Source organism: Scyliorhinus canicula, chromosome 15 (genome assembly GCF_902713615.1).
Source record: "Scyliorhinus canicula chromosome 15, sScyCan1.1, whole genome shotgun sequence".
NCBI lineage: Eukaryota > Metazoa > Chordata > Chondrichthyes > Carcharhiniformes > Scyliorhinidae > Scyliorhinus > Scyliorhinus canicula.
Genome location: NC_052160.1, coordinates 11,824,483 through 11,849,441, shown reverse-complemented (window position 1 = coordinate 11,849,441; position 24,959 = coordinate 11,824,483). Strand labels below are relative to the sequence as shown.

At 45.1% G+C, this 24,959-nt stretch overlaps 1 protein-coding gene across 1 annotated transcript in view; it reads right to left on the bottom strand.

The window, feature by feature from the left end:
* Positions 1-24,959, bottom strand: part of grin2aa (glutamate receptor, ionotropic, N-methyl D-aspartate 2A, a) — a 411,403-nt gene that overhangs the window by 14,826 nt on the left and 371,618 nt on the right. The window contains 1 exon segment of the mRNA XM_038820557.1: positions 10,129-10,367. Coding sequence (XP_038676485.1) covers positions 10,129-10,367 — 239 coding nt within the window.

Sequence of the window (24,959 nt, the reverse complement as noted above, 5' to 3'; positions counted from 1 at the left end):
GCCCAGTTTCTTACATTATAGTTAATGTATTTCTGACTTTAACTTCAAGAGTGAAATTTAGCAGATGCTGGAAATAATCAGCAGTTCTGGAAGCCTTTGTGGACAGAGAAATAAAGCTAACTTTTCATGTCTGCAACCTTTCACCAGAACTTTTGATAAAAGTCAAAGACCCAAAGAGTTGCACTTTCTCTGGTGGTGAGCTCTGGTGGGAAGGGTATTTAATTAAGGGGGATGGTGGCACTCCTGAACCCCACCACATTCCCGCATCTGTCAGCATGAAGCTATGGGTGGGAAGGCCCATGGCACCAATTAAGGCCCTTGTGGTCAATTAATGACCACTTAAGGACCTCATTCCACAGCTGCTGGTATTAATTCAGCTGCAGGTGTGTTTGTCACTATGCAGAATGCAAGGCAGCTAAAACCTTGCGGCCAACTTGTCACCTCCGGCAGAGGGATGGTTCCTCAATTAAAGGTACTCAGTGTCTGATTAAGGAACTCAACACTCGGGAACGCAGGAGGTGGTGGGGAACGGAAAGCCTCCACTCCTGCCCTATCTGTTGACCCCACTACACCAGTCTCTCACTGATCCTTACCCCACAAACTCATCCCGCCTGATGACGAGTTGCTGTATAATCCTGGGACTCCAGAGGGATGGGTGTCCTTACAGCCATAGCCACAGCCTTCCTTCGGTGCTGCGGAGCACCACATCTGCCAGCCTTTTATCTCTGATTGGCCCTCAGCTCTCGTTAAGCAAGACTACTACCGCCAACATCCAGGGGAAACGGCCCCAATATCAAACAGGACTCTGCTTTTATTTGTCCTTGGTGAGGAATGCCACGCCGATGCCGCACACACAGGAAATGGCATTTTAAATCCCGCCCCGATCTCCCCGATCACTGGGCCCCCCACCACAGCCTCTGGACCACTCACCCCAGTGCCCCAACTTACCCATTAGGGGGTCCTTGAGACCCCCTGCTCACTCCACCTCATAAGGACAGGGCACCTCTGGGCCCGATCCTTGGCATTGCCATCCTGGCATTGGCCACCCTGGCAATGTTGCTGCCAGCCTGGCAGAGCCATCCAGACACTCCAGCAGTGCCAAGTTGCCAGAGCGCCAGCAAGAGTACCAGGATACTGCCCTGCCCAGAGCCCGGTCACCCAGGGGCCTCCAATGGTCAGCGAGAGCCCCCCCAGTTGCTGTAACGCCTAGTCCACGTTTGTGTGGTCACTTAAATATGCAAATCTGGATCCCGCTCAGTGAGAACGAGATCCAGACTGCGGCGTCTCGTGAGATCTCATTAGATGTTGTGATTTGCTTTTTCAGACTTGCTGGGGAGGGTGGTGTGGATGGGCTCCCAGATTTTCGGGCTTCCTGGGCAGAGGGCAGCAGCCCCTTTGGGGGTGATATTTGCAGAGCAATTCAGGACATGCCAATGGGCCATGCGAATGGGTGGCAAGATAGCACAGTGGTTAGCACTTTTGATTAACAGCACCAGGGTACCAGGTTCGATTCCCGACGCCGGTCACTATTTGTGTGGAGTCTGCACATTAAACCCGTGTCTGTGTGGGTTTCCTGTGCTAAACCAGCCCTTGTGAAAAGCCCCTAGTCGCCACATTCCGGCGCCTGTTCGGGGAGGCTGGTACGGGAATTGAACCCGCGCTGCTGGCACTGTCCTGCATTACAACCCAGCTGTTTAGTCCACTGTACTAAACCAGCCCCTTGCTAACCCCGCCCCTATTATAAATTAGCACCAGAGTTAGGCAGCTGGAACTGTTTTTAAGCACTCCACTTACCACACACCCACTGCAGTCTCAGAGAAGACGTTCCCCCCAAGGTCAGGATCCGAGATGGACGTACAGCTCTATGCCAGTGAGGAGCGGAGGGACACCCTCTTACACAGCGTGGGCCACAGTCTCAAGCCTGCCCTCCTGAACACTGCCTGGGAGGTGGTGGCAGAGGCAGTCAGCGTTGCCAGTCTCACCAGGAGGCCACAACTGGTGATCCGGAGGGGTGGGGGTTACTGGTGGATCCTCTGCCCTGAGAGGGTTCCAAAGGCTGTGGTACAGATGTCCTCTAGTTGGGGTGAGCTCTGCCGATCCACTTCCTCTGTAATGGGGCAGCCAACACCTGGTGGGCTTCTTATTGAGCTTGGCCCTTAATGATGCAGCTGGGGTATGAGGGTGTCCAGAGGGGTGGTGTGGATGGACTCCCAGATGACCAGATTTTTTCTGAGCATTTAAAGGACCCAGCAGCACTCAGCAGTTTGAGCAGCCAGGAGCCTGTAAGTAGCACCAAATGGGTACATTTAAAAGACAAACTGCAGCAATGGCGGTCTGAGCCAGGCCACCTTGATCCTAAAAGGGACACCCCAAGTCCACGGACGTGGCACCAAGTCACTACCCGCTGCTGCCCCCTGCCCGGGAAGCCATTCCCCAGCAAGTTCAACATATTCAATGGTTTTTCAGTGTTTTTTTTGGCCTCCTGCTTCCTCTCCGTAGCCATGGCGCCCAGTCCACGTTTGTCAATACTTATAGTAATTGATGCCCGCCTGAGAAAAGTGGAGCATGAACTGTCCAACTGCCTAATCACATTTATATACATGCAAATGCCGGTTTTGTATACCGCTGCCAGTATGGGACACAACCTCGTTATTGCCACCAGCGAGGGACCAGAGCGTGGCATCTGAATCGGCATCAGGGGTAGATCTCAATTTCAGCTGGACGCCCAATTCTACGCCTGATCGCAATTCGTGTGTGCGGCATCGCGAGATGGAGAATTTTACCCATTGTCTGATCTTTCATACATTTTCCACTTTTACATTTTCCAACTTTTTACTTTATTTCAAATTACCAGCTGTCACAGTTTTACTTACTTCTGGATGAGGAGTTTACAACCGGTCAATCATCAATTTTTCAGTGAAGTAAACTAAAGAACAGATAAGATTCTGAAAGTGTGGGAGTGATATCAACTATCCATCAGAGGGGCTGTGGTTATTGCTGTTCTAGCTTTCATCCAGTTGCTCATTGACCAACATTGACTCCTGGTCCAGTAACACCTTAACTTTGAAATTCTCACCCTTGTTTTCAGATCACTCCCCACTCCCTTATTTCTGTAACTCCACCAGCTCTACAATCTGACATGATTTCTGCACACTTCCACTGCTGGTCTTTTATGCATTTCTGATTTTACTTGCTCGACCATTGGCTGCCGTGCATTCAGCTGCCTGGTCTTAAACTGCGGAATATCTTTTCTCGATCTCTTTCGCGTCTCTATCACTCTCTCATCCTATAAAATATTGCTAAACTCTACCTCTTTGACCAAGCTTATTGTCACTCATCTTAATATCGCATTATGTGGCTTAGAAGTTTGTTTGGCAGCTTTCCTTTGAAGTGCCTTGGGGGTACGGTTAAAGGTGCTATATGGATGGTAGTTATTGCTGCTGTTGCCATCCATTACAATGCAAACAGCTGCTCAGAAAGAACAAGTGAGCATGAAGTTGTTGGTTCAAAAGTAGTTCATTTATAATAAGAATTGCATACACTGATTGGCTCAGCACAATACTTTTAATTTATTGTCTAAAGTAGAATTAGAAATAAAAATTTCATTCAAATTCTTGTTTATTCCTAAGCTTTCTTGGCTATGCACTTCGAAAAATGGTGTACAGGATGTTAGCCAAGTTACCAGATTTGTGCTCCAACATTCCGCTTCTATCGGTTCCATGTTGATAAATTTATCAAATAATATCAGGAGCTGCTAGCTACTAATTTGTCTGGAATATTACTAAGCATGATCGTTTTGTTGCAAAGTACTACATTTCATCTATACTTGCAATCAAAACAGTAGAATTTGTTTTCAAACATTGATGATAAATTTGAGACTTTGAAAAGCTGAGACAAAAATTAGGAGCTATCAGATTAGCACAGATGTCTCAATTAAGTATATTGTTTAAACCCCCCACAAATTTCTCATTAGTAACCAATAAAATATTGTGAGGCACTTTTTTTTTAAAATCAGATAAAGGAGGTATCACTGGTAAGATCCAAATTAATTGTCCATCCCAATTGCTCTTGAGGCTACCATCTTCAACCACTGCAGTCCATGTAGTGATTCTCATTATACCTTCTGACAGCTGTTTGATATAACTGGATAATTAAGACATTTCAGAGGATCGTTAAGAGTCAAACACACTGTGAATCGGGAATTACATGTAACTAAAGACAGCCGATCTCCTTCTGAAAAGGACTTTAGTGAACCAGTTGGATTTTACAACAATCCTGCAGTTTCACAGTCACCATTACTGATATGAGATTCTTATTCCAGATTTGTTTAATTAACTGAATTGAAATCCCCCAGCTGCCATGGTAGGATTTGAACACTTGCCTATGGCATCTGAATTACTCATCCAGCAACACAATCACTATGCTACCATTTCAGCACATTAGCAAACACAAACACTTAATTCAAAGATATTGGACAGAATTTAGGTAGTGGGGGGTCCAGGCACACCCACTGACCTGATCTTTGGGAGCCCCGAGGGAATTAAATCCCTAATTAGCACTGTCATCGAGGCACCTGCTCCACGATGGACAAGTAATTCTCGACTTCCCCCAGTGAGAGGGGGTGAAGGGGGAGGGACCCTTCCCACCCTACCAAGGAGCACCCCTTCACCTCCGAATTTGCCTCAGAGGGTGGTGAGCATTAAGTTCTGCTCATTGCACCTTTACTTCAATATACATACAAACCTATTTGCCAATCCCTTAGACTATCTAATCAACTGGGTGGTGAATTATGTCTGTTGTTCCAAGTTCTGAATTAGAAAATTGTTACGGAGAATGTGAAGCACAAGTCTTAAATAAAAGGTTTGCATTGATATGCTGTCCTTTCACACTGCCAGGGTATCCCAAAGCACTTTACAGCCAATGAATTACTTTGGAAGTGTAGTCTCTATTGTAATGTCGGATTCTTTGAGAGCTCTAAATTAGTATTCATTTTTGTCAGCCAAACTCAAAATAAATAGATTCCTTTGGTATCCATTCCAATTGTGTGCTTTTCATTCACTAAGAGAGAAACAAAGAGCTATTATGTGGCCGGCTTCATATTGCTCAATACCGTTTGTGTTCATCTCCAAGATAATGTTTGTGGTAATCTGCTCCACTAACAGACTAGATTGTAAAATACAAATACTTCAGATTGAAGTGATTTTTTTTCCATTGTGCCAGGGCAAAAACGTTTATGAAAATATATGAACGTGCAACTTATTAATATTTTCTTCACAATGTTTCACTCATGTTGTGATAAACACGTTTCACTCATACTGGGATAAACAATGTACTCTTCCAGTATTTGTAAACCGATAATTTAGTAAATGAGTGTGAATGCGAATTTGATCCATGATGTTAACATGCTACTGCCAAGAAGCTGCATCTATATAAATAGTCATAACTGGACCATAACCATGACTTAAGTTTTAAAAGTTTCAAATATTAACACAATAAGTGGAAGAGGGATAGAGATATGGATTTATAGTATTGTCAAGCTTTGAGAGCATCTTTCACATTTCTGCCTCAGGCATCACGCTTAGACTGCTGGGATTTAATGGGTTAAAGTAAAACACAAAGAATAGTTAATGCATGGCGGAAATCTGTGGATAACTGCCAAAATTCCTGGTAAGAGGTAATGGCACATGGGGGTCTTATCTACCAGTTGCAGAAAGGGAGGGGAACCCCCTCAGTTTTGCGGGAGCAGCCTAATGGAATTAAGTGTCAGCCACTTAACAGGCCACTGTCGGGCCTTCCCTAGGTTGAGGACCCCTGGGGAGGAATTCCTGTCCAACTAGAGCTTCCATTTACTCCCTGAGTCATCACTAAATTGCAGCGGGGCCATACCCTGCTGACAACATCACAATTAATTTCCGCCCACGTTTCTTCTTACCTTTAGCTTTAAAGCCCCTTTCCATCTTCAAACTTCTCTCATCTGCAACATCTAACCTCGAATTGACTACAGGATTGTGCTTCTTCGCAGCAATTACGTCTGTGGCTTTGAGCGACAGGTCAGATAAACACCATCTCACTATCTTGTAAAAAACATGCTGCCTCTCACAGGCAGATAAATCTGGGCCATAACTGTGGTGAATAGGGCTGGTGGAGATCTCACACAGGATTACCCTTATTTTCCCTTCTTACCTCTATCTCTTTCTACATACCCTGCATGACAAACTGCAGATGCTGTGATCAACCATTTATCTTTAATGTTCTTCCTTCGCACTGAAACCTAATCTTCATTTCATTTCTGGTGCTGGAAATGTGGTTGCCTCTGTGCCCTTTCAAGAACAGGAGGTCAAGCTTCTTGCAGATGCATCTTCACTGCCCCTGGCAAACATTTATCCTGAGATGGGAACCACATGCACTTTAGGAAGGTGAGATGGAGGATGGGTTTTCACAGGAGCAAGTATATGGGAAAGCACCCCACAAGTCTCACAGTGGTTAGCACTGTTGCCTCACAATGTCAGGGACCCGGGTTCGATTATGTCCCCAGGTGACTGTCCGTGTAGAGTTTGCATGTTCTCCTTGTGTCTGTGTGGGTGTCCTCTGGGTTTTCTGGTTTCCTCCCACAGTCCAAAGATGTGCAAGTTAGGTGGGTTGGCCAGAATCAATGTGAGGTTATGAGAAAGGGTGGGGGAGAGTGCCTAAGTAAAGTGCTCTTTTGGAAGATTGGTGCAGATCCAATTATACGATAAATGCACAATGTACATAGACATGGACATCGGGTGAAGCATACAGAGTACAGTACACTCTTGTGCAGAGCTGTAGGTCTGCTGTGTTCCTGGAGAATAGCCGTAGCTCCCTGAGAGAGGAACCAGCTGGCAGCAAACGCCACTAGCGTCTTTGTTAGTACCAAACAACTATCTGGAACAGACTGCCCAACTCAGCTTGAAGTGCGGCAGTCTACCGCCAAGCCCTCAAAGCTGCCCAAAGTCACCCACCATGGCCTTCCACCTTCCAAACTGTCACCTCATTGACACACAAGGTAAGGTAAATAAATGAGCGTGCAAAGCAAGCACCAGGGTGGCGCAGTGGTCAGCATTGCTGCCTATGGCGCTGAGGACCCGGGTTCAATCCCGGCCCTGGGTCACTGTCCGTGTGGAGTTTGCACATTCTCCCCGTGTCCGTATGATTTCATCCCCACAACCCAAAGATGTACAGGCTAGGTGGATTGACCATGCTAAATTGCCCATTAATTGGAAAAAACTAATTGGGTACACTAAGTTTAAAAAACAAAGCAAGCATCAAAGGGTTGTAAAAGAAACATTCCCAATTATTCCTGTCAAATATTAGACATAAGTGGAATTGAGATATTTGGATGTTTTATTCTGTACTTGATATGGGTGCCAATATTTGCATGGAAGTGAGCCCCCAGAAGGCTGCACTGAACATAGAACATACAGTGCAGAAGGAGGCCATTCGGTCCATCGTGTCTGCACCGACCCACTTCCACCCTAGCCCCATAACTCAAGAGCCCTTCCTAACCTTTTTGGTCACTAAGGGCAATTTATCATGGCCAATCCACCTAACCTGCACGTATTTGGACTGTGGGAGGAAACCGGAGTACCCGGAGGAAACCCACGCAGACACAGGGAGAACGTGCAGACACCGCACAGTGACCCAGCGGGGAATCGAACCTTGGACCCTGGCGCTGTGAAGCCACAGTGCTAATCACTTGTGCTACCGTGCTGTCCCGAAGGGAAGCAGTCAGATGATAGTAGTAATGAAGGTGGTGATAAAGATTGGGAGACAGTTGCTGTATGGGGATGAGGTGGATGGTTAATGCAAAGTGGTCTTGGATGAGCTGCACTCTAAAGGCTCGGGCAGCTAAGGATGCTGCTGGTCAATGTTGCTTTTCTTGTTCACTCTTCCTTTTCCTTTTTCCCCACCAGCATGCCTTACTGCCTGGGTGATGATAAGAGCTGGATAAGATTCAGTAAGATTATCAAGATCGTGCAGTCTACTTTAAATGATGACAAATTTGAGTGCATTCTCAAGGCTGTACATACGAATGTACAAAAGTGACGTTAGGAGAAGACCCACTGGTGCATCCAGCCTGTCTCACCCAGCTGTGAGTGATGTCTTGTGCGCTGGGTAGAAAGTATTTTGGGAGCAGAATATTAATGATAGCCTCTAGGCATTTGGAGTCTTGATCTAGCTTACTGAGGTAAAACCAATGATAAAGTAAGTACCTCGCTTTGAATACGGGGAGTCACTTCATTTCAAATATTAAATTGGGGAAATGTCAGTTCTGTATATGCAATTTGCAGGTACACATTACACCTTGTAAATGGACATCCAAGTTTACTGGAGGAAGTAATTATAAAATATCGAAAGGAGACCGTAATATTATGGTAAGTAGATTTCAGCCATTTGTTTTAATTTTCTGCTGACACTTACCTTCAGATAAATCTTTATGCTAATTTTTGTAAATTATTTATTTTTCGCCACAGAGGATGATCATACTTGCAACAACTTCACACAGCACTGCTTCCATTCAGCCGTCATTAATCAGGAGCTTGAATGCTGTGTTGATCTGACATTGGGACTTCAGACTCATGTCTGTACCTTGGAGTCTCTCCTCTTCAGTTTTGTCTCTACATTTTAATATCCTGACTCTTCGAGTCATGGTGAATGGTTTGCAATATCTTTTGGGACTTTCCAAGCGTTTTTCAGATATTTCATCACCCTAGTGTGACATTTCCCTTTAACTGTCCCCACATCACTTCCACAACTTGCTTTTCATTTCCATCAAAGTGTTTTCCCTGGACTTCAAGCCAAAATTGTACCTTAAGTTAGACAAAAGAACTAACCTAGGGGTCTGCCAAAATCACCGTTCAGGTCTAAGCTATACCAACAGACTAAATTTGAGGGTGATTTCTGAATCCATGTCAAGGAAGAGTTAGTTTAGAATTAGTACCAGGATTGTAAAGAGGGTGTGAGAGTTTTTCGGACAAAAGCTTTGTTTATGGAATGTATTATCATCCTTGGGCAAAGAAGCTCAGTCAACCACAACAATTCAGTGACAGTTAAATAATGAAAAGTATTAAGAAAAAGAACAAAATAGGATTTGAGTATGTATGTTAATAGTTCACATATGATGAACTGAACAATTTTCTTTTGTTCTGCAATTTCTATGATTTGAGGATTCTGTACTGGGGTGTGGTGAGGATGAATTGTGCAACAAACGACACTTACTTTCTCTACATTCACTCTCTTTGTGCCTATTTGTTATGATCTAGAGGGCACTGCCTTAAAGGATGGCGGAAACAGGTTCAATAGTAACTTTCAAAAGGGTCTTTACTTAAAAATGAATTATTCGCAAGGGAAAGAGCAAGGGAGAGAAACTAATTGCATCGCACTTTCAGAGGCCAGACACAAGTACACTGGTCAAATTGTCTCCTTCTATGCTGTGTAGTTACTACTTCTGCCAATAGTCATATGATGAGATTTACAGGGGACAAATTTAACTTTCGGCAGCAATAAACAGAAAAATAAAATGAGCAGCTAACCCAATAGTTTTTTTACACAAACATTAAAATTACCCCTACTTGGTGTAAGAACTGTTGTTTTTTTATTAATAGCAAGTTATTTTACTTTTAGTCAGTCAGCAGACTGCCTCAGCGCTGAGATTAATTTTTTTTTTAAATTTAGTGTACCCAATTCATTTTTTCCAATTAAGGGGCAATTTAGCGTGTTCAATCCACCGAGCCTGCCCATCTTTGGGTTGTGGGGGTTAAACCCAGGCAAACACAGGGAGAATGTGCAAACTCCACATGGACAGTGACCCAGAGCCGGGATCGAACCTGGGACCTCGGCGCCGTGAAACTGCGGTGCTAACCACTGCGCCACCATGCTGCCCGCACTGAGATTAATTTAATGATAATATTTAAGATGAAGCAATGTAATTATGTTGCCTGAAAAATGATTAGATTATGTCCCACTTCTCCGAAAACTAGGTACTTTTTGAGGTGACCTCATTTCATAAAATTAGGATTTAAATACACATAAAGCTAAGAAGGAAGATATTTAAATAACTCAGGTAGCAAAATGATTTAATCAGGCTACATTTTTTTCTTTACTTACCCTGCTGATCGAGAAGAGTAGTCCTGGTTTCCCAGTACAGGTTCCCATGAAGCAGTGCCTCAGGCTCCAGTAAAACCAATGCTCCCACACGAAGGTGATCAGGCTCAGTGCCATGGCGGCAGCCAGCATGTAAAACACACCTGCCATGTTGTCAACATCCAACTGGCTGCTCATCACTTCGTTCTTCTCATTGTGACAGATTCCAGTCAGCCACAAACTCTCCAGCTCTTCCATTTCACCTGCACATGAATCACAGATTTTGTCCAGCTTCAGAAATGTATAGTTATCCACAAAATGGTGCAAATGCCAGTTACATTCTCCTTCCACAGACTTTGCTACAGCTCCTCATATGCATTTTAGAATGCAGAATTATGAAACACAATTAATCACATATTTTGACCTAGGTTAGTAGAGGGAAGACAGAATTAATTAAAGCATGCAGAAAACTTATCTTTAGTTCCATTATTAACTCAGAAATTGAGTCAGGAGCTGAAGTGAGTACACCATGAGGCCCGGATGTTTATAAATACGGGTGTGGAATAATCAGGTCACTGTAATAATTCCAGGAGGCGCAGAGTGGAAGGCCAAATTGGTTTGTTTTAAACTGAAAATAAAGTTGGTACCATGGCGCACAAAAGAAACGCCCAAGCCCAGCACTATCGGAGACTGTTGGTCTGGGAGCTACGTTTAAAGTTCCTGCAAACAAGCCCCAGCTGGGTGGGTTTCCATCTGCTCACCACAGGAACTCATATTCCACAAAGCTATGGGGTGATCAATCAGCGAACCCCATGTCCCTCTTGAGGGTTATCACATCCCTCACTCCAACAACGATGAGTCCTCTCTTGATACTTGGCACAAGGCCCCGAGTTGGCTGCAGGTGGAGCCGGGCCAGAGCGGACTGGGGATTGTCACTTCTTTGTTGAGCTTCAAAGGACCACAGACGGAGGCTTGTTTCGATGCTGACCTCCAGCGGAGGATCTCTTCGGTCTCCATTTCAGATTCTGAATCTTCATCGTCGGCGGGGGGAGGGGAAATGACGACTCTCAGGTCCCCCATAGACTGAGTCCCCTTGCAGAAGGTAGTCGCAGCGGGTGTTAAGAATGTCATCTCTGCTGGAATAGTCTCTGCTGGAGTGGTTTCCCTGCTTCTGAGGTGGTCCAAGGTCTTTTTTTACGGCCTTGCCTTGGAATTGGACTTTGAATAAAACTGGACCAGTCTTTTCCAGCCTGACAATGGGATCCATTGGGGGGAGCCATCTCCTCATTCTGCATATGGATAGCATCTCCTGTTCTGTTCTGAAGGTTCTTTTGGGTCTTCCTGTGTCGTAGCTCCTTTTTTTGACTGCAGCTTCTCCCCCCAACCCCCCACCCCCAAAAGTTGGGAATCAGCAGGCTTAGCCTACTGGGCAGTCGTCAACCCAATTAACAATTCCGCTGGTGTGACTCCTGTCCTTGTGTGCAATGTGGTTCTATAATGAAAGAGGAACTGGGCCAATTTCATATCCAGGGAACCAGCAGGCGTTTTCCTCATTCTGGTTTTGAATGTTTGAATTGCACGTTCAGCCAGGCCATTAGACAATGGATACGACAGCACCGTTTGGATGTGTTTATAACCGTTCGACTTGAAATTCTCCACTGGTAAAGAGGGTGCCATTATCGGATACAAGGATCTCAGTGGTCCTTGTGAGGGTTACCACAGTCAGAAAAAATTATTTTCATTAACCTGTTTACCAGCACCTTATTGCAAAGCACCTGTACTCTATTTGTAATAGCAAACTACAGAAAGTTGATACTTAACATGCCAATTTGCTAGCAAAATATGAACAAGTGTCACAGGTTTATGCTGACAAAAATTATTTTGTGACACAATGTATTTGCATATAATTCCTTTGTTCTACCATTTAAACCTGTCTAAAATAAATGGGTTCACATGTATTAAAATAACAGAAAGGAGCTCATTGTAACATGTTGAACGTTTGTTCAGTGATATTTGTACAGCATCATTTGAAGGCCAAAAGCTTCAATGAGGTAAATACAACAGTTAAATTAACAAAAATGTAGAGATTATAGGAATTGGCATCAAATGATGCCACATTGTATTAATAATGCTTTCAAGCTGTAGTATCATTACAAGCACACAAAGGGATGTGAGATTTGTGGTATTTTTTACACTGGTAAAATAGTTACTAGCAATATTTAATTGAATTATAGTATAACTGCTTTTGATAAGTGTGCAACATAGTCCAAAATCTTTTGTGGAGATTTAGCTGACAGAAAACTAATTTTCCCCATGTTTAAACCAGCTCTTAATTTATCCAATAAGTTAGCTACTATATTAAATGAGATACCGATATGCACCTCAACTCTAATTAACCATTTTTGCTCCATGTGGCTCGACGCCCTTAAGCAACGAAAACCTACTAATCAAAGGCTTGGGATTTTGTTTGAAAGCTGCAAGCTTGTGGCAAATTAGATTCATTTAGAACTTAAAAAACATTCTCAACTCATAAAAGGTGCTTTTTAAGTATTTTCGTATTATAATGAAACCACAAACAATATTAAGAAATGGAAAAGGACAACCATGAATGCAGTGGCTTTTCAAGGTCAGTCATGAAAGATAAATGAAATGAAATGAAAATCGCTTAATGTCGCGAGTAGGATTCAATGAAGTCACTGTGAAAAGCCTCTAGTCGCCACATTCCGGCGCCTGTCCGGGGAGGCTGGTACGGGAATCGACCCGTGCTGCTGGCCTGCTTGGTCTGCTTTAAAAGCCAGCGATTTAGCCCAGTGAGCTAAACCAGCCCCTGGTTTAAACCAGCCATTGGCACTGCTCCCAGCACAGGTTGGCTAATAAGTTCAAAAAATAGATTATCTGTAAGTCTTTGACAGGCAACATTAACCTTAGTGCATCTTAACGTTCATCATTGCTGACTCCTTAAGAAATTGTAATTACGACAGAAATCAAGGATGTGTGGTGACATATTGTTGGAGTTTAATTTACTATCTAGCAGAGATGATTAAAAATATTACCCATTTAAGTACATTCATTTCATGCTAAGAGAAAGCAGAATTACATTTGACAAGGAAAATCTCTTAATTTCAATCATTATTCTTAGCATCAAGGTTTCAGGCTAGACAAGACTCTCTTGCCTACTCTTACATATGTCCAAGCTGTTATATCCATCCCAAGCCAGTTGATGAAATATGAAACTTTTATAATACTTTTCTTTGAATTGGGATTTATTCAATGAACGTGTGTATTGCCCATCTATATCCTCTTGTAATCGAAGGCTATCCTACTCACTCTTCACCACCCCACCAATTTATCGTATCATCTGCAAACTTATTGATCAACCCTCCTACATTCATATCAAAACCATTTATATAACCCACAAATAGCAAGGGCCCCAACAGTGAAGCCTTCAGGTTAGCACAGCATAGAAATATATCCCCAAACCTCATCCACATGCTTCCTGTCACTCAGCCAATTTGGGATCCAATTTGCCAGATTTCCTTGGATCCCATGGGCTCTCACCTTCGCTATCAGTCTCACATGTGGGATCTGATCAAAAGCCTTGCTGAAGTCCAACTAGACTACATCAAATGCATTTTCCTCATCGACACACCTAATCACCTCTTCGAAAAATTCAATCAAGTTGGTCAGACCTCCCTTTAACAAACCATGCTGACTGTTCTTGATTAATCCCTGCCTCTCCAAATGCAGATTAATTCTGTCTCTCAGAATTGCTTCCAATAGTTTCCCTACCACAGAGGTCAGACTGACTGGCCTGTAGTTTCCTGTTTTATCCCTCCCCCCTTCTTGAATCATTGGTGATCCTCCAATCCTCCGGCACCTCTCCTGTGGCCAGAGAAGAATTGAAAATTGTCAGCGCCCCTGCTGCTCCCTCCCTTGCCTCACCCAGCTGCCTGGGATACATATCATCTGGCCCTGGACATTTGTCTAATTTCAAGCTTGCCAGACCACTCAGAACCTCCTCTCTGTCTATGTTAATCGCTCTAATTTTATTACAGTCCTTCTCCCTGATTTCTATACTGCCCCCCTCAGGAGTGAACAGCCTCCCTGAGCAGGCGCCGGAATATGGTGAATAGGGGCTTTTCACAGTAACTTAATTGAAGCCTACTTGTGACAATAAGCGATTATTATTATTAACAGGCTTGGTGGATGGTGCTCTGAGAGAAGGCGGGACATATAAGGGTGGGGGAAGCTTGTGAGATTTGAGGGTCCTGGGGTGGAAGCCCCAACTGATTATCTGTCTATCTCCTTCTCCAAATTGGTTGTTGGTATCAGTCCCGCAGCGGCAGGTGGCAGTCCATGCGGTCAGATGCCCGATAAGGCAGCAGCGACGGCGCACCATGGAGGTGACACCCCATGTGCGCAGGCCCAGAAGACCCAGACACCCATCAGGTTGAGGAGGAACCCAGAGGGGCAGACCAGCGACGACCCAAGGTGTACAGACATTGTTGTTCTTTCAATGAGGTGCATATGTGCAAAAGACTCCATCACAGGGACATCCTTGCAGACTTGACACCCCGTAGAGGAGGAGGACACCTGCTCCTGGGGTAGTGAACATTACTGCAGACCTCAACTATTATGCCGCCAGTTTATTCCAGGGCTCGAGTGGGCATTCCACAATCTACAGCCCAGAGGCATATCCAGGGGTCACATACGCCCTGCATGCTCGGGCATCAGACTTCATCATTTTTGAGCTGGACGAGACCCACCAAGATGCCAGGGTGAAAGATTCTCTGACATTGCCGGAATGCCCCTGGTCCAGGGGGAAATCGATGGCATGCATGTCACCCTGTGCGCACCCAGGCATCAGGGAGGGCCCTTTATTAACAGCAAGGGGTTCCACTCCCTGAATGTTCAGATTGTGGGTGCCCGCTACCCAGGGAGCATGCATGATAGCTACAGCCTGGTACACTTGGAGATTCCGGCATCTTCAGGACCACTCCAGGATGATGAATTGGCTCTTGGGGGACAAGGGATACCGTTGAGGTCCTGGCTGATGATGCTGGTGCTGAGGCTCATGGTGCCACCCGTGCTGTCATTGAGCAATGCATCAGACTGCAGAAAATGCAGTTCCAATGTCTGAACTGCTCAGGTGGTGCCCTACAGTACATCCCCCAGATGCTATTCTTCTTTCTGGTGGTCTGTTGTGCCCTCCATAACCTGGCAGAGAAGTGGGGTGACATGCTGGAGGACGAGGAGGAGGCATATGCGGCCTGGTTTGAGGAGAGGAGAAGGCAGCCCAGGAGGTGCTGAAAGACAAGCCCGGGGAGAAGACAGAGGAGGAGCCGGTGGATGCATGACCAGCAGCGGCAAGGGTCCGACAGGGACCAGGGAGACCATCATCCTCCCCAGATGAGGCTGTGTGTGTCAGCCCCCCCCCCCCCCGTCAATTTACCTCCCTCCCGCCATTCCCCGCCCCCAATCTCACCACCCTCTCCCCGAACACCCTTTTTCATCCTCCAAGGGTGTGTGCAACATCACCCCAGCGTGATGAGCCTGTGTCAGCATTGTCAATATACAAGGCAGGAGAGTGATGATAACTCACTGTGAGGAAAGCTCTGGTGCTCCTCAGTTTCTGAAAAACTCCTGTCTTTTTGCTGACAGTGCGCTTACACCCATCCTCTGAACGGGGTCTGTATCAGGTACGTTTAATCTTTGACCACTGTGTCCGGGGGACCGGGATTGGGGGAGCAGAGGGCAACAGGGGGTTGGGATGCAGACTGTTCCGTTGTGAATATTAACGTGACCGAGGCTTAACATGTATCAGGTGTAACATGTTTTAATAGTGAACATTCGGCATTTCCATTCTCACTAGCTGCAGATAGTAACCCCCCAGTGGTCTACTGCTACGTCTAGGTGTGTACCCAGGACGCACATCAGAGGTGGAAGCAGGCTGCAGTTTTCCACATCCTGTGGCCTTTGATGGCCTTGAGGGACCTCCACGAAGGGCCTTGAGCAGGAGGACCTGGCCAACCTACCAGTGTCACTGGTGTCACTGGCGCCACCATGCCACCCGCTTCTGCCCACTACCCTTGAGATGTGCCATTGTCAGGAGGATGGGTTTTCAGAAGTAGTGAAGGCCGCCTGTGGTCTCCTTGGTGGCAGGTCCCTGGGTTGGCCTCCGGTGTCTCCTCCTCCCTGACGCGCCCGTACGGTCCTGGGAGTCTCTATGGGATGGAGGGGCAGCTGGGGTGAACTCCAAAGGCCTCTTAATCATCTGGGTCTGGCACCTGGTGGATCCCCATTGGTCCTCAGCGACTGGCCATGTCTGCAGTGCCTCTGCAATGTACACCTCTTTGACTTGACATGATGTCAAGGCCTTCAGTTATGATCGTCATACACTATGCCATGCCTAGGGCATCATCACTCAAGATATGGACATCGGGCTCCAGGCTTTCCACTGCAGTCGCCACCCCAGCAGTGTTGGGCTGGTGCCTCACATTGTCAGCACCATCTCATGCGCCCAAAGCCTTTGGTACTCCTCCAATTGGCTATGCAGTCACTGGAATGTACCTGACATTTGCTCCTGAATGTCACGGTTCTGGCCTATCACCTGCATCAGCTCTGAGAGAACCTTGTCCAGTTGTTCAGCTTCTGACTGGGACCCAGCTGAGTCCTAGGATCCACCTCCAACTGCTGACTCCCTTGGATGTTCTTACCTCCACCTGATGTGCATCAACAAATGTGTGGTGCTCACCAGAAGCCTGTCCACTAATGTCGCCCACCGAGGTGTGTGTCTCTGCATTGGTGGAAGGTGGGGGTGAGAGCCACAATGATGTTCTCCTCAGAGCTCTCCTCCAGGGTGGTCTCTTGGATTGGGGAGGGGGGGGGGGGGGGTGAGGGAACAACTCCAGATGACCTGGCCGCTTTAGATGGAGATCCTACGAAACAATGGACATGTGGTCAGTGAGAGGGAAGGATCATTTAGTTTGACATGAACAACTCACTTAAGCCAGGTCATCTGGGTGAAGAGGCAGTGAATCCTCACCTCTTTGGTGAATGCCAACTTCACTGTCAGTGACTGCTCTCCCCACGATCAACCCCACGATCTCCAGGACCCGTTCCTCATAGGGGATGAGGACTTAGGTCTCTTGAATCTCACCCCCATCATGGCCCTTCCCTGCTTATAATGGACTATCTTCTCTTGCGGGGACATAGAGATGGCACTGTGAGACACGGGCTTGATGGGTCAGGAGGATCTCTAGCAGGTGGCATGTGTGGGCACCACATCTGGACATGAAGAGGTTGTGCTGTTGGATGCCAGGGGGTTCTGAGGAAAAAGCACAAAGATCAGATGTGGGGAGAGTTTGAGGAGTCAGCCAGTGATTTGTGCTGTTGGGGGGGGGGGGGGGGGGGGGAGTTAAAGGATGGCAGGGGGAACCAATGCCAGGAAAGTGGTGGTAACTTTTGCTTGCAGCTCGGAGGAATTCATTGGTCTTCTCCTGTCATTGTACGGCCGACCTCCTGGTCATGTGGTCATGCTGCCTGCACTGACAGCTGGTGCCACTGCCTCCCAAGCGGTAAGGCTGACCCTGCTCTTGGTCCTCCGACCCCCTTTGGGGCACAGGACACCCCGCTTGTCATTCACAATGTTGAGAAGCTTTGTGAGGTTAACATCCCCAAAGCGAGGAGGAGGTCTGCATGCTGCCATGCTTGTGTGTTGAGTGGTGAGGGAGCGTTTAAAAGCAGCTCTCCTTGTTGGTGGTGAGAAGCTGAGGTGTTGGTCCAGCGAGACAGCCACTAATGGTGCGAAACTCATGCAAGCTCAATTTTGGTACTAAGTGCCATTGAATACGGGCCACGATCTCGCCAGTGCGGCCGTCGAAGAACACCCCGCCAAAGGCAGCCAAAATTACACTTAGATATGTTTCCACTGAATCGCACCCGTTATATCCTTAACAAGAGTAAATTTAATGATGTGTTCCAAGTGAAGATACTTCCAAAACAGTTATGATCTAAAAGCTATAGGATAATCATTTACATTAGTTGCAGTTTGACATCCAATTTAGATAAAGTCTTGCTTCATTAATGTGTCTGTCTGTGAATTGCAACTGAAGAAAAAAAATCAGAAGAAGGAAAATTTCTTATTGGAAACTAGGGCCATACAATGAATGGCACATGAAATCTTTGCCTGCAGCACACTCTTAATCAGAGTTTGACCTTCAGTGGTGTGGCCTTTGCAAATCTCATTATGTTTTCATATTCTGGATTTGTCTAGTAGACTTAAGATGTATTGTGACACAGTTCAGTTGTCATAAAAGATACCATAATGTTCACTTGACTTAATTCCAGCTGGAAGACATCAATACAATAGTCAGCTAAGAAATGTGCAATGATTACTAATTTTGTTTTTATTTCTCAGGAAATTTATCCAATATTTTATGCTCAGTGATTTGATATTATATCCAATCATTAGTGTATACATGTCCAATTTCTGTTATCCTGAAGTTACATATTTGACTCCCTAGTAGAACAACAAAGAAGAACAAAGAAAATTACAGCATAGGAACAGGCCCTTCGGCCCTCCCAGCCTGCGCCGATCCAGATCCTTTATCTAAACCTGTTGCCTATTTTCCAAGGTCTACTTCTCTCTGTTCCCCACCCGTTCATATATCTGTCCAGATGCATCGTAAATGATGCTATCGTACCCGCCTCTACCACCTCCGCTGGCAAAGCATTCCAGGCACCCACCACCCTCTGCATAAAAAACTTTCCACGCACATCTCCCTTAGACTTTTCCCCTCTCACCTTGAAATTGTGACCCCTTGTAATTGACACCCCCACTCTTGGAAAAGGCTTGTTGCTATCCACCCTGTCCATACCTCTCATAATTTTGTAGACCTCAATCAGTTCTCCCCTCAACCTCCGTCTTTCCAATGAAAACAATCCTAATCTACTCAACCTTTCTTCATAGCTAGCATCCCCCATACCAGGCAACATCCTGGTGTCTTACAATACTCTGAAAGGTTAATTAAATGTAATTGTCTGGTCATTAATCTGCTTACCTGTGTACACGAGTTTCAATATTAGTGGCAGTATGTATCCAACCTTTGGACAATCAGATTTAATGACAGATATTTGCCTTTGTGATTCATGCTACCTGTAATGCTCTGGAATTACAAAGTATTAGCTGAGCAATTTCAGTGCACAGGAAGGACTTTAAGCAAAGGTACTTTCAAGGTACAGTAATGATAAGTCATTAAAACACTCTGTGTAATCAGCCTGGGATATTGTAGCAATATTCTTTGGAAATTTCAGGAACTAAAATTCAGGAACTAAGGAAATTCGGCATGTCCACATTAACCCTTACCAACTTTTACAGATGCACTATAGAAAGCATCCTATCGGGCTGCATCACAGCCTGGTATGGCAACTGCTCAGCCCAGGACCGCAAGGAACTTCAGAGAGTCGTGAATACCATCCAGTCCATCACACGAATCTGCCTCCCATCCATGGACTCCATCTACACCTCCCGCTGCCGGGGGAAAGTGGGCAGCATAATCAAGGATCCCTCCCACTCAGCTTACTCACTTTTCCAACTTCTTCCATCGGACAGGAGATACAGAAGTCTGAGAACACGCACGAACAGACTCAAAAACAGCTTCTTCCCCACTGTCACCAGATTCCTAAATGACCCTCTTATTGACTGACCTCATTAACACTACACCCTGTATGCTTCAACCGATGCCAATGCTTATGTAGTTATATTGTATATCTTGTGTTGCCCTATTATGTATTCTCATGTATTTTCTTGTATTTTCTTGAATTTTGTTTAATTCCCTTTTCTTCCATGTACTGAATGATCTGTTGAGTAGCTTGCAGAAAAATACTTTTCACTGTACCTCGGTACACGTGACAATAAACAAATCCAATCCAATCCAATCCAATGCAGACATTCAGACATCTCTCTACTTATTGAAAGTATCTCCAGAAAGCGGGAACAGATACGCAATAGGTATTGCAACAATTCCAGATGATATGCCTTCTGATTTAATCACTTGCAATCACATTATTTATATCTTTAATCTTCTCTCATTGAAATTAGAAGCTTTCCTTTTGTAGCTGTTTGCCCTTCTCTCGTCTATGGCTGTCAGTTCTAGATCTTTCAATGGGGCAGTCCAGAAAAATGGAACAAAATCACACAGAAATGATCCAACACAGATACTTGACGGTGAAATCACTCAGCCAAGCACTTTCTTACTTACCTGCTGTTATCCCAGCCTTGTCTTGCAGTCTTCAGCCAAGCCTGTCTATTTAAAACCTACTCTAACATTCCAGCATTCCCAGCAGAGAACACGTTTTTGCTCCGGGTTTGTGCTGGAGATCTGCTAATGGATAACTAAATGAACTGCCTCTGCACAATCTAGGCAATTCAGTTCCACAGAACATTGGTGGGTGTCATAAACTACTGACATAAATCCACCACAATTGGCTGTGTGGAACATTGGTGCCATCATCTCCTACAGAAAGTCGACAAGACTGACCAGAAATAATTCATCCTTCAATGCCATGACATCTGATTTTTGAAGTTAGGCTAATAAGTCTGTAGTTATCAGATATGTCTCTATCACACTTACCATTTATGGGAACTATACTTTGCTATTTCTGTTCTGTCAAAACCTCAGTCTTGATTGCCTCTTTTCAGATATCTGTCAATATCTCGTAACACTTATGCTCTTTTGTGCTCTCCAATATTATTTGTGAGGGGATTAATACTTTCCCTATATATATATACATATCCTCAGGGCTATTTGTAAAATTTTAAAAACTGGACAAAGATATTTTAAAATGGCTGAATCTAAGTCTGTCTGTGGCCCTCCAACAAAAGGAGCTATATGGCAATATCAAAGCACTTGCACCTCGTTATCCCTGAAGAGACACTAACCCCCCCTGCACGCCTTTGTGGATCACACAGATAAAATTCAAAGAGAACTATATAAAGTCCAGTAAGAAGTCTTACAACACCAGGTTAAAGTCCAACAGGTTTGTTTCAAATACTAGCTTTCGGAGCACTGCTCCTCCCTCAGGTGAATGAGGTATGTTCCAGAAACATATATATAGACAAATTCAAAGATGCAAGACAATGCTTAGAATGTGAGCAGTTTACCTGAAAATGCTCGCATTCTAAGCATTGTCTTGCATCTTTGAATTTGTCTATATATATGTTTCTGGAACATACCTCTTCATTCACCTAAGGAAGGAGCAGTGCTCCGAAAGCTAGTGTTTGAAACAAACCTGTTGGACTTTAACCTGGTGTTGTAAGACTTCTTACTGTGCTCACCCCAGTCCAACGCCGGCATCTCCACATCATATATAAAGTCCATCTGCATTTCATAACCCAGAATAGCCAACAGGAGTCTACTTATCTGCTAGGACAAAGGGCGCTGCAACCTTCCTTTCAATTCTTAATGGTTTGGACATTTAACAATCTCAGGGATCTAAGTGAGGGGTGCGCATCCATGTGGAGAGGTGGGAGTCATGTCAAATGGATCTGTAGTTTGTGAAACCAGTAATATTGCCCTGTGAAACCTTTAGCTCAATCTGACATTTTACAATCATAAACACAGGCTCACAGTAAAGCTGCTTTTGCCCCGGTTTGGACACCTGACCCCTATCTATACTGTTACTATTGGACTTCCGTACCATTGCCTACAAGACTGATTTATCTCTGTATGCCTACTTCATCGTTTGAAGTCAACACCACCGGAAAAGTGAATTGACCAGCACTGGTTTTCAACTTGCTGACCTCCGTGAAGGAATACCTCAGTGGAGTTTGATTTGGAACTGAGGAACATTCTTCTGAACATCTGAAATATTATTTTCTCTGTGGTCTTTACCCTGTAAATCTTGTTTTTCTCTATTCCTCTTTTATTCTATGAGTGTGCCGGAGATAACGTTCTGACCCTCCTCCTGCACTTTGAGAGTCTGCAAATAATCTAACCATTTAAGTTCATCCTATCTTGAGTTTTCTATGGAGTTATTAACAGAAATTGAATCATTAAACTGAGGATTGGGAGATACAGCACCACTTATAAAGGGGGAAGCAAATCAAAAACATCTTTCTGTTTACAGATGAATGGTGAGAGGAAAAATTAGTTCTGTCTAAAATAAATACCCTCCTGTCCGTAACATATCCATCTTGAAAACTGATTGATTTTTGGCTCCATTATCTTACCAATAAATGTGGCGTGTTGGAGTAGTGGTGGTGGAGGTAATTTTCTGAAATTTTTTGAACACTACAATTTGTCTCAAAATCCACACCACATTTTCTCAATTTTTCCTGAGTATACGTGGACAACCACAGCTCTGCTTCATTAATGTTAAAATCCCAAAGCAAACACGCAAAACAGGTGAGTCGGGAGCCTTTGAAAGGGTGAAAATTTGAAATATTTGAACACGAACCCAACACATCTCCAACTCATCCACCTCTGATTTTACAAGACGGGACAAGGAATGGTCAACCAACCTGCTCCCAGGCAGTGAGTTAGCAGTTTAAATATTTTAATGAGGCTGGCCGCCTCTAATTTAACCTGCTTTGCAGGTTTTATAGTGGTTGGTTGGGTTTCCAGCTTTGATCATAGATCATAGATCATAGAATTTACAGTGCAGAAGGAGGCCATTCAGCCCATCGAGTCTGCACCGGCTCTTGGAAAGAACACCCTACCCAAGGTCAACACCTCCACCCTATCCTCATAACCCAGTAACCCCACCCAACACTAAGGGCAATTTTGGACACTAAGGGCAATTTATCATGGCCAATCCACCTAACCTGCACATTTTTGGACTGTGGGAGGAAACCGGAGCACCCGGAGGAAACCCACGCCCACACAGGGAGGATGTGCAGACTCCGCACAGACAGTGACCCAAGCCGGAATCGAACCTGGGACCCTGGAGCTGTGAAGCGATTGTGCTATCCACAATGCTACCATGCTGCTATTTGGGGAGAAATTAAGTGCCTTAACAATATTGTAGGAGTAGGAATGCTTACTCACACCTTTAACATTTCCCCCATCAGACATGTATCTTATAAAGGCCCCTGGATTGGGGATTGGAACCCTGGAATTGGGCAACAGCAACACCCCCAAACACCCCGCCCCACTCCCCATGAGTTGAGAAATTGGAACATCCCATGGGATGAGATTGGACCTCTAGTGTTGAGGATTGGATGATGCCCGACTAGATGCCAAGTCTGTCAATCAGGCAAACTTTTGGATGGGGAACCAGTCAAGGACAAAAGATGCACACTATGGAATAGGAAAAGTGTTTCCAGGTTTAGTATCCAAAAATCTATCCACACTGCTTCCTAATCCCTCCAGAGCCATCCTTGGACATGTAAGCTTCCCTTGTTAATATCCAGGCGAATATTCATCTGCTGCTAATGACATACATATCCTTACTGGCAAAGATTTTATACAAATCACTGTCATTTAATAGTCTTTCTTCATCTACATGGAAGGGGGAAATGGATTGTTTGGATTGCTATACAGAGAGTCAGCATTAACTTGATGGGTTGAATGGCCTCCTACTGTACTATTATGACCCTATGACTCCATGTTCAGTTCATCTAAGGTCCCAACTTCTTAGCTATTCTCATTAGCTTCAATCTATTCTGGCTACAAAAAACTTAATTAATACGATATTGTGCATCTGCATTCTATTACTTTCCAGTTTTCTCTTGGTGCTCCAATCTTTTTGTCCTGAATAATCTTGTGCTCAGCCCATGCTTACCTTCTCAGTTATCAACGCTAATCATGCTGATGGCTAGGAAATCAAATAGTTCACCTAGAAATACCAGATTTTGCAGAAGGGAAAAAGAACAACAATATATTCAGAATAACAAATACTTTTTTAAAAATCAAGTCGAAATGTCTTTGTTTCTATGTCGAGATTTCAGAATGTAATGGTGCACAACAAAACCCTATCACTGTAATGGAATTTATTTAATGGTCCATATATGAGGTGGAGCCTCCACACGGTCGAGCTCTGATTCTTTCCTTCCCTTCTCAAATTCACTGGGCGCAATTCAGCGGCCTCGTTATGCCCAACTTGGTGTTGGGATGAGGCCATTAAATGTCGTGAGAGGCCACTTGCTAGAATTTTGCGAGACATTGCGATCTGGATCTAGCTCTCACTGGGCGTGATCCAGATCACCATATTTAAATGAGCCATTCGGCTCATTTAAATATATGTCCACCAGATTCACCCGGCACCCAGACCTCAACGGCTGTGCCTGGGAGACATTGCCAGGGTGCCGTTTAGTACTGATCCACACAAAAGGGGACCAATCGTAACAGTACCTGGGTGGTGGGGGTCCCGAAGCCATTGGAGACCCCACCGGGTGGTCGAGGACATGGCAAGGTGGCACTCTGGGTTTCCCTCGGCACCAGGTCGCTGCCAATCTGGTACCCTGGCAGTGCCTTCTTCACACCCTGGCAGTGCCTTCTTAGCACCACGCAGAGTGTATGGATTCAGGGATCGGGCCCGGCGGGACTTCACCAGGTTGATGGGGGGGGGGGGGATAAAGGGGGGTTCCCGAGGGCCTCCACTTGATTTGGGGGTGAGGTTGGGTCACAAATGGGGGGGGCACCTGAAAGGCGGTTGGCGGCTGGGAAAAGATTGAGGCAGCCAGTCAAAATGGCGCCCCATCTGCGAGGAACGTTTCCTGCTGGCGAGCTGAAATCCCTCTGAGTACGGCCCCAGCAGAGAGAATCTCCTCAAGGCCAAAAATAATGGCCAAGTTCCGTTGAATATCATAATGTTTCTCAGCACTGCAGGCGGCAAGAAATACCACACTGAAC